Below are 13,208 nucleotides of genomic sequence, written 5' to 3'. Positions count from 1 at the left end.
TGTAGTGTCTCTACTTTAAAGAGTCCTCTCCTGCTGATGTTCAGGTGTATATCAGTATGTAGTGTCTCTACTTTAAAGAGTCCTCACCTGCTGATGTTCAGGTGTATATCAGTATGTAGTGTCTCTACTTTAAAGAGTCCTCACCTGCTGATGTTCAGGTGTATATCAGTATGTAGTGTCTCTACTTTAAAGAGTCCTCTCCTGCTGATGTTCAGGTGTATATCAGCATGTAGTGTCTCTACTTTAAAGAGTCCTCTCCTGCTGATGTTCAGGTGTATATCAGTATGTAGTGTCTCTACTTTAAAGAGTCCTCTCCTGCTGATGTTCAGGTGTATATCAGTATGTAGTGTCTCTACTTTAAAGAGTCCTCTCCTGCTGATGTTCAGGTGTATATCAGTATGTAGTGTCTCTACTGGGACATGTCTCCATGCTTTAATGTTCAGTGTTACATAGTGATGTCACTTTGTTGTAGAAGTAAACAAAGGAGTCCAATGGAGGCGTTGGAGGGAACTCGAGGATCGTAGCCTTTGCAGACCACTTGCACTAAAGCCTATTGAACACGACAGGAACCTCTCTGTCTGCTGTGTGCAAACAGGCTTCAGTCTTGCCGCTGTTTTTATTTAACTGTTGGCCTCAGGAATGCAGAATATTTATTTTTACAGGATATTGCTTGTTGTGCAAATGCTTTTTTTTGTTGGTATCATTTCAAATAAGACACGCAGAATAAAGTGATAAGATATAACTATTTAAAACTTAGACGTATTAATGTTAAAGGACAGTTTTTGTTTTAAATATCTGTGTTTTAAAGCTGTCCGCGGGTTTTATTGTTCAGATGTTTGAAGCTGCCTCTGCTTGCCCCCACCAGACCTGTACTGCTCTCTGGAGGTGGATTCCTTCGGATACTTTGTCAACAAAGCCAAGACCCGCGTCTACCGAGACTCGACGGAGCCCAACTGGAACGAGGTGAGAGCAGACAGCGGAGAGAAAGTGAAGGAGTGAGATCAGAATCCACCGCTGTGTGTCTTTCAAGGAATACTTCACCATCTGTATATCAAGCACTCACCTCAGGTCACCTTAAGCCAGGGATGGGCAAATGGGGCCACCTCCTCTTTCTGCGGCCCTCAGATTAATTTATGAACAACGTAATTAATATAAAAAAAAAAACGTTTTTTTTATTTTTTACTTGTAGTACTGATGCCGTCCACTAGACTCCTAGTTACGTCACGAGCTGCGTACATGATTTTGTTTGGCAGCCAAATACTGCAAAAATAATCAGTTACGCGTTTGTGTGTATAGTGTTTGTTTCCCGGGGAAACACTCACAAGAAACACCGGCTGTTGTTATGCCTGCTGTGGGGGGAGGTGGAGCGGCGCCGAGGAACAGCAGAGTTTCTTAGCTAGGTTCAAGTTAGACAACTACAATTACATGCTGTGTGTGTGTGTGTGTGTGTGTGTGTGTGTGTGTGTGTGTGTGTGTGTGTGTGTGTGTGTGTGTGTGTGTGTGTGTGTGTGTGTGTGTGTGTGTGTGTGTGTGTGTGTGTGTGTGTGTGTGTGTGTGTGTGTGTGTGTGTGTGTGTGTGTGTGTGTTCCAAGTGAATCTGTGGCCCCCTGGTGGCCAGTACATACATTATGTGGCCCCCACCACCATCCAAGTTGCGGAAGTGAAGTAAATCTGGCCGTGTAAATATTATCTTACAAACAGCAGTTTTCACCAAGTCTCAAATATCGAGTCGTCTGATCACCACTTTACAAAAAACATGCATTTTCCGTTAAAACGTGACTATTTTATTTATTTAAATCACTTGTCCATAAATAGTTCTCCACTTGTGCAGGCACTTCTTGTAAACAATTTAAACATGGCATTTCTTTTTTTCAGTCATGTTTTCGGTGGAGTCCTCCTGAGGAATTGAAGTACATGGGGGCAGGGTTTAAATAAAAATAAATTGTACCGTGCAATCTGAAACCCTCTTCCTAAAACTGCACTATTTTAAACGCTTTGGACGAGAAGTGCGTTCACAAGTTTGAGACTATTCGTGCAGACGTATTTTAAATACAGACGTTTTAAGATAAAATGCATATTTTTTGTAGAGGAGTGAGAATACGACTGGATGAATGAGACTTCAACTGCAGAGTTTTGATATACTTTTAATTTAAACATGGCTTCAATTCATCACGGATCTTCTCTGAGATTTGAATCTTGTGAGAAAAACAAAGCATTGAGGTAACACGGGGAGAGTACTTGATATAAAGTATTAAAGGCCTGTTTCCTATAGATGTTAAATGCATATTACCAAAGGCCCAAGGACGCTCAGCCAAACGGTCCAGCGGTCCAAATGAGAGTCCTTCGTTGTGCTCCGGTCTGAAACCTGCAGTGACATGTTTGTGTTTCCCGTCTGAAGGAGTTTGAGATCGAGCTGGAGGGCTCTCAGACGGTGCGGCTGCTCTGTTACGAGAAGTGCTGCAACAAGAGCCGGCAGAGCAGAGAGGAGGCGGAGGTCACCGACAGGATCATCGCCAAGGGGCAAATAAAGGTACGGAGGCGGAGGCGGAGAATGACTCGTCGGGTTTTAGGGAAATACTTCGCCTGATTCGAGCCCGATCAACGGGGCTGAAAGGTGCGATCACTTTTAAACGCTTTCTGGCTATTCTTTCTATATTCTGACACTGAATATCGACCCCGTGTGAATCGTACTGCGTTCCTATGGGAGAGGAGGGACAACGGGAGACATGAAGTCAAGTCGCTGTTATTTCTCAAAACGAAGGTCGACTTTCGAAAGAATTACATTTATTCTCAGAATCCAACTTTAAAATCTGAACTGAGAACACATTTTGAAGTCAAGAAAGAACTTGTCAGCTGTAACCACGCCAACACAACAAAGAACTAAGTCACTCCCTAGCACGCACGCACACATGCACGCATGCACGCACGCACGCACACACACGCACACACACACACACACACACACACACACACACATCTCAACTCCCAACCAATCAGAACGACACTCACTCTCACACTCACACGCACATGCACGCACGCACGCACACACACGCACACACACACTCACACTCACACGCATGCACACACACACACTCACACTCACACGCACACACACACTCACACGCATGCACACACACACACACACACTCACACTCACACACACACACACACACACACACACACACACACACACACACACTCACTCACACACACACACACACACACACACACACACACCACACACACACACACACATCTCAACTCCCAACCAATCAGAACGACACTCAATCTCACACTCACACACACACACACACACACACACACACACACACACACACACACACACACACACACACACTCAAACGCAACACACACACACTCACAGGCACACACACACACTCACACACACACACACACACACACACACACACACACACACACACACACACACACACACACACACACACACACACACACACACACACACACACACACATCTCAACTCCCAACCAATCAGAACAACACACACACACACACACACACACACACACACACACACACACACACACACACACACACACACACACCACACACACACACACACACACACACACACGCACACACACACATAAAGCCTCACTACAATGACTGGAAACAATGCTAATAAATACGTGGAAAGAAGAGGCATGAGAAGCACAGTCACACACACACACACACACACACACACACACACACACACACACACACACACATGCGCACACACACACACACACACACACACACACCACACACACACACACTCACTCACTCACTCACTCACTCACTCACACACTCACACATAAAGCCTCACTACAGTGACTGGAAACAATGCTAATAAATACGTGAAAAGAAGAGGCATGAGAAGCACAGTCACACACACACACACACACACACACACACACACACACACACACACACACACACACACACACACATGCGCACACACACACACACACACACACACACACACACACACACACACACCTATCCCAACTCCCAACCGATCAGAACGACACTCACTCACTCACAGCCACAAGTCACAACGGCTGTCTGTCAACTGTGACGCGTTCACTGACCCTCAGGAGAACCAGTCCTCCCGTAGGGCCCGTCAGCATGAGGCCCCTGATGGGGGATTAGTGTGTGTGTTGTTTCCTCATGAGGGGGAGACGGGGGAGAGATGCTCTTTGATCAGCCAGAGAAACCCTCTCTCTGCTGGACAGTCGGTCAGAAACCTGGAGACACTGTTCATGACCTGTGGGGTCGCGTTGGTCCCTTTGTTGTTTTGTTGGTGTTTGGATAATGGAGACTGCTTTTACCTTTGGGGGGCTCAGGGTCTGAGGAATGACAACATGACTCAACAAGTAAGTGTTACTGTTAGGTGACGGTTTATAAGAGTTATTAACACACATGAAAATAAAACGTTTAAAAACATGAAATTAAAAAAGACTACGTTAAATACTATTTAAATAAACATAAGAACAATATTGATTATAAAACTAATGCAAAAGAAATAGGAATAAGTAAGAAATTATTATTATTAAATATCATAACATTGTTCTAGAACAGTGTTTCTCAAACTTCTTCATACCAAGGACACTTAACCAATAAGAAAACACTCGCGGACCACCTAACTCCAGAAATATCCAAAAACACATCGTTTTTTGCAAATCGCCTGAAAATGCTACAAACAAGCGGCAACATGTGTGATGAAGGTATTTATCTGGGCTATATCATGCAATCGAAAGTGAAACTTAAGCTCGTTCCATTGCGGAGATATTCCCGCGAGAGTGCGGAAAACTTAAATGTATTTATTTGTTTCAAATGTGAAATGTTACCAATATACTCACGGACCACTAGGGGGCGCTCACGGACCGCGGACCACACTTTGAGAAGCACTGTTCTAGAAGAATAATTAAGGAAATACAAAAGCAATTCAATTTTAGAAAAATGTATAATAATAGTTTTAACGTGCGCAAATTAGACGTACATAAAAACAATATTAATACAAAATATGAAAATATGTATAATACAATTTTAAACGGAAAACAATAACAATAGTTAAAAAGTCTAATTAAAAATATGAACAATATAATAAATTAAATAAATACATATAATTAAAATATTTGAAATTCTACACAAAATATATATCGATTAAAATATATAAATAAAACAATTATTTGTTTAAAACAATTCTATATTTCTTTGCTTTCTTTAAAGAATTGGAATTAATTGGAATCAAGAATTGGATGAAAGCAACATATTTTAGTTACAAAGAGATGGGACAGCTGGAAAATCCAAGATATACTTTAATAACATAAAGAAACATATGTACTTCAATTAAACTCAAATAATATGGAATAACCTCAGGGGGTCCGCGGGGTCTTAAAAAGTATTAAAAGTTGATAAATCAATTTAGCGAAGATAAAGGCTATTAAAAGTATTAAAGGGCATTTTCCAAGGTATTACATTTTGTAGCTTGTTTTCAATAAGTATATAAATGGTCCAGAGAGGTTGTGTTCCACAGTCTGCCTGAATGTAGTCATGGCGTAGGTGTGTAGTGTGATTCTGTGTAGTTTATTGATGGCATCCCGTTGGGTTTGACGTCATCTGAACAGAACATCGCACGCTCACTGCTTGATAGCGCGAAGCTCCGTTTACGCCGGTTGCTAAACAACATCGTTATGGGAAAATGCAAGTCTGCGTCCAAATGGTTGGAAGATAAGGAGGAAGGACAATCAATACTGTATATAGTCAATGTGAGGTAAAGTGTGTCGCCAAGGTAACCGGTTAGAACTCCAAGTGGCGATGAGGTCTTATGGAAAGGGACTTAAAACAGGTCTTACAAGGTCTTACATTTGACTTCAGGATTCCTGCACACACCCTGAACCTGTACTGTGCTGATGAGGGAGATTGTATTAGTACCTTAAGACCTGAAAATAAAAGATGACCAGCCGTAGAAAGAAGAGCCTTTGGGGAAATATAAGGGTTATATGAGATGTGACTAAGTCTGGTGTTAGAGTTAACTAATCCTGTTCATGCTACCTGAGTTTAGATTAGCGTCCGGCTCTCCTCTCATTGGCAGCCGCTCGACGGTAATGAGGGTAGGAGGGGATTCTCTGGAGTTAATCCCACAAATCCAGCAGGGAAGTAGAACAACACAGCGTGGTCAGCAGCCTGCATGGCTCTCTTTGTTCTCATCTCCCTGGACAGAAAGGAGGAAAACAATGCCGAGACGTGGAGATGAGCGGAAGATATCTAGAGATTCTGCAGAGCGGCGTCAAAGAAGATCATCGAGATCGTTAAAGGCGATGTGATCAGAGGGAATTACTTTGGTGCTATCTGAGGAACAGTGCTTTGTTTTGTCAAAAGTGACATTGTAAGAGTTGAGGAAGTATGAGTGAGGGTATTCCTAATGGGGATGAGAGTGTTGCTGATGCTTGTATTGGGCAAGAGGAAGAAGTAGACTCGACTCCGAGGAAAACCCAGAGCACAGGGGCCCGTCTGTGGGAAAGAGTCCGCAGCAGACTGATCAGACCCAAGGTAAAGCGCCACGGGAGCTCGTTGGAAAGGATGCTGCAACTGATTTCAGCCTATTTGACTTCCATGATATATCTTCTTTCAGACCAGTGAGAGAAAATATACGAAATCCACATTAAGGAGTATATTTTGCTTACTTTGTCTATCTGTGTCTGTCGATTTCTCCTTAATTCACCAGAAGTTAGCATTACATGATACCTCATTTGCATATTCACAACACAGCATTTAAGAAAACGTGCAATATAAAAAGTTATTGTGTTAATGTCAGTAAGGAAGTGGGGAAGTTTCATGGTGATATCTGTTAGTTCATTTATTTTTATGCTCACATTTCCATTTAGGTATCGATGCCATTTGGCGCATTTCTAATAACAAATTGCCTCATTTGAGATTTTTAACAAATAACTTAATAAAACTTGTAATATAAAAACATATTGTCCCACTGTCAGTAATCAACTGGCAAAGTGTTATTATGATATCTATTGCTTTCATTTTTTTTACCATATCCACCAGTGTCTCATACGGAGAATCTTGTTTTTGCTTCCTCTTATTTTCTGGCAATGTTCAAAAAACTATTTCTGGTATACACTGTGTTTAATATCTGTTGGGATGTATTCCTTTAGTTTTGAAAGCCACATTGTACTACCTCTATTTCTTTTTATTGAAAATACAACATAAGAAACCTAATTTTCACTAAACAAAGTATCTCGGGAATGAGATTTGATGTTTGTTTAAGGTTGAAAAGACATCTGCCATTTTGCTCAGTGCTCAGCGACTACATGATGTTATCCCGGTTCTCATGCCTGATCACTCAGACAGGCTGACAGTTTGGCATTAGTCCGGTTACTAAAATAGATCTGACACACCCGGTCTTAAGGACTTTATGTTTATGTGAGGCTGAGGGAGGGCATGGAGCAGGAAACCCTTACCTGGCACAATATGTCTGAAGAGGATCGACATTAGTTAAACTGGAAATTTAATTTGTCTCTTGTTTTATTTTTCAGCTGGATCCTCAGACGTTGCAAAACAAAGACTGGCAGAGGGCGGTCATCGGCATGAATGGGGTAAGGTTTGTTTTTTAAAGCAACCGTGTAAAAGGAGGGTGAGTTAGGTTAAAGCTAAGGGAAAGCTAAAGGAAAGCTAAGATAAAACTAAACTCAGGTTAAGGGAAAGCTAAGGGAAGCTAAGGGAACGTTAAAGGCAAGCAAAAGGATACCTTAAGGAGAGCTAAGGGAAAGCTAAGGGAATGTGAAAGGCAAGCTAAAGGAACGCGAAAGGAGAGCTAAAGGAGAGCTAAGGGAAAGCTCAAGGAAAACTAAACTCAGGCTAAGGGAAAGCTAAGGGAAGTTAAAGTAAAGCTAAGGGAAAGCTAAAGGAAAGCTAAGGGAAAGTTAAGGGAAGGCTAAAGGAAAGCTAAGGGAAAGCTAGAAAAAAGTCAGGGAAAGCTAAGGGAACGTTAAAGGAGAGATAAAGGAAAGCTAAGGGAAGGCTAAAGGAAAGTTAAGGGAAGGCTAAAGGAAAGTTAAGGGAAAGCTAGAAAAAAGTCAGGGAAAGCTAAAGGAAACCATTTAGCATCTGAGTTTCCCTTTTTGCAAATAATTAACACAAATCGGCTTCCGGGTTTCAGCGGCCTTTCTGGAGGTTAAGGGGAAAGTAAAGGGAAAGAAATACGATGACATTAAGAGGCAATTATGCGCCTAATTTTGTGATTAAAGTGTTAAATAATTCAACTATTTTGAGTATTTATTATTGCAAAAGTGGTATAAAATGCTGAATAGTGCTAGATGAACTCAACATTACCAATATGATAATATACTGAGTTTATGATTGTTTGTCGAGTTGTTTGTAGAGTGTGCTGCTGAGCAGGAGCTACACATGCTTCTGTTTCTCAGCTGACATGTTCCTCCATGTTTCTCTTCTCGCTTCAGGTGGAGGTGAAGCTCTCGATGAAGTTCACCAGCAGAGAGTTCAGTCTGAAGAGAATGCCTTCGAGAAAACAGTCCGGCGTCTTCGGAGTGAAGATCAACGTCGTTACTAAGTGAGTTTCAGTTTGTTTCATCTATTCACTACTTACTACTTCTACTTTACGCTCTCATTGTGAAGTCAGTTCTTGATTGCTCTTATTTTGAAGTCAGTTCTTGGTAGCTCTTATTTTGAAGTCAGTTCTTGGTAGCTCTTATTTTGAAGTCAGTTCTTGGTCGCTCTTATTTTGAAGTCAGTTCTTGGTCGCTCTTATTTTGAAGTCAGTTCTTGGTCGCTCTTATTTTGAAGTCAGTTCTTGGTCGCTCTTATTTTGAAGTCAGTTCTTGGTAGCTCTTATTTTGAAGTCAGTTCTTGGTCGCTCTTATTTTGAAGTCAGTTCTTGGTCGCTCTTATTTTGAAGTCAGTTCTTGGTCGCTCTTATTTTGAAGTCAGTTCTTGGTAGCTCTTATTTTGAAGTTAGTTCTTGGGAGCTCTTATTGTGAAGTCAGTTCTTGGGAGCTCTTATTGTGAAGTCAGTTCTTGGTAGCTCTCATTGTGAAGTCAGTTCTTGATCGCTCTTATTGTGAAGTCAGTTCTTGATCGCTCTTATTTTCAAGTCAGTTCTTGGTCGCTCTTATTGTGAAGTCAGTTATTGGGAGCTCTTATTTTGAAGTCAGTTCTTGGTCGCTCTTATTTTGAAGTCAGTTCTTGGTCGCTCTTATTGTGAAGTCAGTTCTTGGTCGCTCTTATTGTGAAGTCAGTTCTTGGTAGCTCTTATTGTGAAGTCAGTTCTTGGTAGCTCTTATTGTGAAGTCAGTTCTTGGGAGCTCTTATTTTGAAGTCAGTTCTTGGGAGCTCTTATTTTGAGGTCAGTTCTTGGTAGCTCTTATTTTGAAGTCAATTCTTGGCCGCTCTTATTGTGAAGTCAGTTCTTGGTCGCTCTTATTGTGAAGTCAGTTCTTGGTAGCTCTTATTGTGAAGTCAGTTCTTGATAGCTCTTATTTTGAAGTCAGGTCTTGGTAGCTCTTATTTTGAAGTCAATTCTTGGCCGCTCTTATTGTGAAGTCAGTTCTTGGTCGCTCTTATTGTGAAGTCAGTTCTTGGTAGCTCTTATTGTGAAGTCAGTTCTTGGTCGCTCTTATTGTGAAGTCAGTTCTTGGTAGCTCTTATTTTGAAGTCAGTTCTTGGTCGCTCTTATTGTGAAGTCAGTTCTTGGTCGCTCTTATTGTGAAGTCAGTTCTTGGTCGCTCTTATTGTGAAGTCAGTTCTTGGTAGCTCTTATTTTGAAGTCAGTTCTTGGTCGCTCTTATTTTGAAGTTAGTTCTTGGTCGCTCTTATTGTGAAGTCAGTTCTTGGTCGCTCTTATTGTGAAGTCAGTTCTTGGTAGCTCTTATTGTGAAGTCAGTTCTTGATAGCTCTTATTTTGAAGTCAGGTCTTGGTAGCTCTTATTTTGAAGTCAATTCTTGGCCGCTCTTATTGTGAAGTCAGTTCTTGGTCGCTCTTATTGTGAAGTCAGTTCTTGGTAGCTCTTATTGTGAAGTCAGTTCTTGGTCGCTCTTATTGTGAAGTCAGTTCTTGGTAGCTCTTATTTTGAAGTCAGTTCTTGGTCGCTCTTATTGTGAAGTCAGTTCTTGGTCGCTCTTATTGTGAAGTCAGTTCTTGGTCGCTCTTATTGTGAAGTCAGTTCTTGGTAGCTCTTATTTTGAAGTCAGTTCTTGGTCGCTCTTATTTTGAAGTTAGTTCTTGGTCGCTCTTATTGTGAAGTCAGTTCTTGGTCGCTCTTATTGTGAAGTCAGTTCTTGGTAGCTCTTATTTTGAAGTCAGTTCTTGGTCGCTCTTATTGTGAAGTCAGTTCTTGGTAGCTCTTATTTTGAAGTCAGTTCTTGGTAGCTCTCATTGTGAAGTCAGTTCTTGGTAGCTCTTATTGTGAAGTCAGTTCTTGGTCGCTCTTATTGTGAAGTCAGTTCTTGGTCGCTCTTATTGTGAAGTCAGTTCTTGGTAGCTCTTATTTTGAAGTCAGTTCTTGGTCGCTCTTATTGTGAAGTCAGTTCTTGGTAGCTCTTATTGTGAAGTCAGTTCTTGGTAGCTCTTATTTTGAAGTCAGTTCTTGGTCGCTCTTATTGTGAAGTCAGTTCTTGGTAGCTCTTATTGTGAAGTCAGTTCTTGGTCGTTCTTATTGTGAAGTCAGTTCTTGGTAGCTCTTATTTTGAAGTCAGTTCTTGGTAGCTCTTACTTTGAAGTCAGTTCTTGATCGCTCTTATTGTGAAATCAGTTCTTGATCGCTCTTATTTTGAAGTCAGTTCTTGGTCGCTCTTATTTTGAAGTCAGTTCTTGGTTGCTCTTATTGTGAAGTCAGTTCTTGGTAGCTCTTATTTTGAAGTCAGTTCTTGGTCGCTCTTATTTTGAAGTTAGTTCTTGGTCGCTCTTATTGTGAATTCAGTTCTTGGTCGCTCTTATTGTGAAGTCAGTTCTTGGTAGCTCTTATTTTGAAGTCAGTTCTTGGTCGCTCTTATTTTGAAGTCAGTTCTTGGTAGCTCTTATTTTGAAGTCAGTTCTTGATCGCTCTTATTGTGAAATCAGTTCTTGATCGCTCTTATTTTGAAGTCAGTTCTTGGTCGCTCTTATTGTGAAGTCAGTTCTTGGTCGCTCTTATTGTGAAGTCAGTTCTTGGTCGCTCTTATTTTGAAGTCAGTTCTTGGTCGCTCTTATTGTGAAGTCAGTTCTTGGTAGCTCTTATTTTGAAGTCAGTTCTTGGTCGCTCTTATTTTGAAGTTAGTTCTTGGTCGCTCTTATTGTGAATTCAGTTCTTGGTCGCTCTTATTGTGAAGTCAGTTCTTGGTAGCTCTTATTTTGAAGTCAGTTCTTGGTCGCTCTTATTTTGAAGTCAGTTCTTGGTAGCTCTTATTTTGAAGTCAGTTCTTGGTCGCTCATATTTTGAAGTTAGTTCTTGATAGCTCTTATTTTGAAGGTTGACTTAGTTTCTCTTATTTAGAAGTCAATTCTTGGATGCTTTTATACATATATAATATATATATATAAGCCACCATACATGGCGTATATTCAATCTATCACAAGCCCCTTATTCCCTTTTTAAAACATGTTTCTGTGTCACTCCTCACCAGGCGGGAGCGCTCGAAGGTTCCTCTCATCGTGAGGCAGTGTGTGGAGGAGATCGAGAGGCGAGGGATGGACGAGGTGGGAATCTACCGAGTCTCTGGCGTCGCAACGGACATCCAGGCCCTGAAGGCAGCATTTGATTCAAGTGAGTTCAAACTGATAACCAGAGATGGCAAAAGTACTTTTACTCAAGTAGAAGTACAGATACAAGTGTTTAAAAATACTCTGGTAAAAGTAGAAGTACTCACTAAACTTCTTTACTCAAGTAAAAGTAAAGAGGCTTTGAAGTGTACTTCAGTAAAAAGTACCCATAGCTAGCAGCTGTTTTAAAGAGTACCTGACCTCCCTTTATATTAATAGAACAATAATGTCATTGTTAGCTAATGAATGTTTCCATGGTGACCAACGGCAACATGACAACGTTTCCATCGGTCCCTCTTCTTTAGAGAAGACCAGGAAGTGATGGATACACGGATCGTGTTCCAATCAATAGGCACGCAATGACTCTAAAGAATAATGATCACGCACCAGACACACATTCAGACTAAAGGAACCAGCTGTTTGGGAAATGAGAGAAGTAGAAAGTTCAGGTATTTGTGTTCAACATGTAAGAAGTAGAAAGTACAGGTATTTGAGTTCAACATGTAAGAAGTAGAAAGTACAGGTATTTGAGTTCAACATGAGAGAAGTAGAAAGTACAGGTATTTGAGTTCAACATGTGAGAAGTAGAAAGTACAGGTATTTGAGTTCAACATGAGAGAAGTAGAAAGTACAGGTATTTGAGTTCAACATGTGAGAAGTAGAAAGTACAGGTATTTGAGTTCAACATGTAAGAAGTAGAAAGTACAGGTATTTGAGTTCAACATGTGAGAAGTAGAAAGTACAGGTATTTGGGTTCAACATGTGAGAAGTAGAAAGTACAGGTATTTGTGTTCAACATGTAAGAAGTAGAAAGTACAGGTATTTGAGTTCAACATGTGAGAAGTAGAAAGTACAGGTATTTGGGTTCAACATGTGAGAAGTAGAAAGTACAGGTATTTGTGTTCAACATGTAAGAAGTAGAAAGTACAGGTATTTGAGTTCAACATGTAAGAAGTAGAAAGTACAGGTATTTGAGTTCAACATGTAAGAAGTAGAAAGTACAGGTATTTGGGTTCAACATGTAAGAAGTAGAAAGTACAGGTATTTGAGTTCAACATGTGAGAAGTAGAAAGTACAGGTATTTGAGTTCAACATGTAAGAAGTAGAAAGTACAGGTATTTGGGTTCAACATGTGAGAAGTAGAAAGTACAGGTATTTGAGTTCAACATGTAAGAAGTAGAAAGTACAGGTATTTGAGTTCAACATGTAAGAAGTAGAAAGTACAGATATTTGAGTTCAACGTGTAAGAAGTAGAAAGTACAGGTATTTGAGTTCAACATGTAAGAAGTAGAAAGTACAGGTACTTGAGTTCAACATGTAAGAAGTAGAAAGTACAGGTATTTGGGTTCAACATGTAAGAAGTAGAAAGTACAGGTATTTGGGTTCAACATGTGAGAAGTAGAAAGTACAGGTA

At 40.6% G+C, this 13,208-nt stretch overlaps 1 protein-coding gene across 1 annotated transcript in view; it reads left to right on the top strand.

Moving 5' to 3' along the window:
- LOC117452390 (breakpoint cluster region protein) overlaps positions 1-13,208 on the top strand; it is a 79,555-nt gene that overhangs the window by 60,472 nt on the left and 5,875 nt on the right. The window contains exons 19-23 of the mRNA XM_034090999.1: positions 866-963; positions 2,399-2,530; positions 7,578-7,637; positions 8,502-8,611; positions 11,659-11,798. Of these exons, the coding sequence (XP_033946890.1) occupies positions 866-963; positions 2,399-2,530; positions 7,578-7,637; positions 8,502-8,611; positions 11,659-11,798 (540 nt within the window). The remainder of the gene's footprint in view (positions 1-865; positions 964-2,398; positions 2,531-7,577; positions 7,638-8,501; positions 8,612-11,658; positions 11,799-13,208) is intronic.

This window comes from Pseudochaenichthys georgianus, chromosome 9 (genome assembly GCF_902827115.2).
Source record: "Pseudochaenichthys georgianus chromosome 9, fPseGeo1.2, whole genome shotgun sequence".
Taxonomy (NCBI): Eukaryota; Metazoa; Chordata; class Actinopteri; order Perciformes; family Channichthyidae; genus Pseudochaenichthys; species Pseudochaenichthys georgianus.
This window is presented reverse-complemented; position numbering and strand designations above follow the sequence as displayed.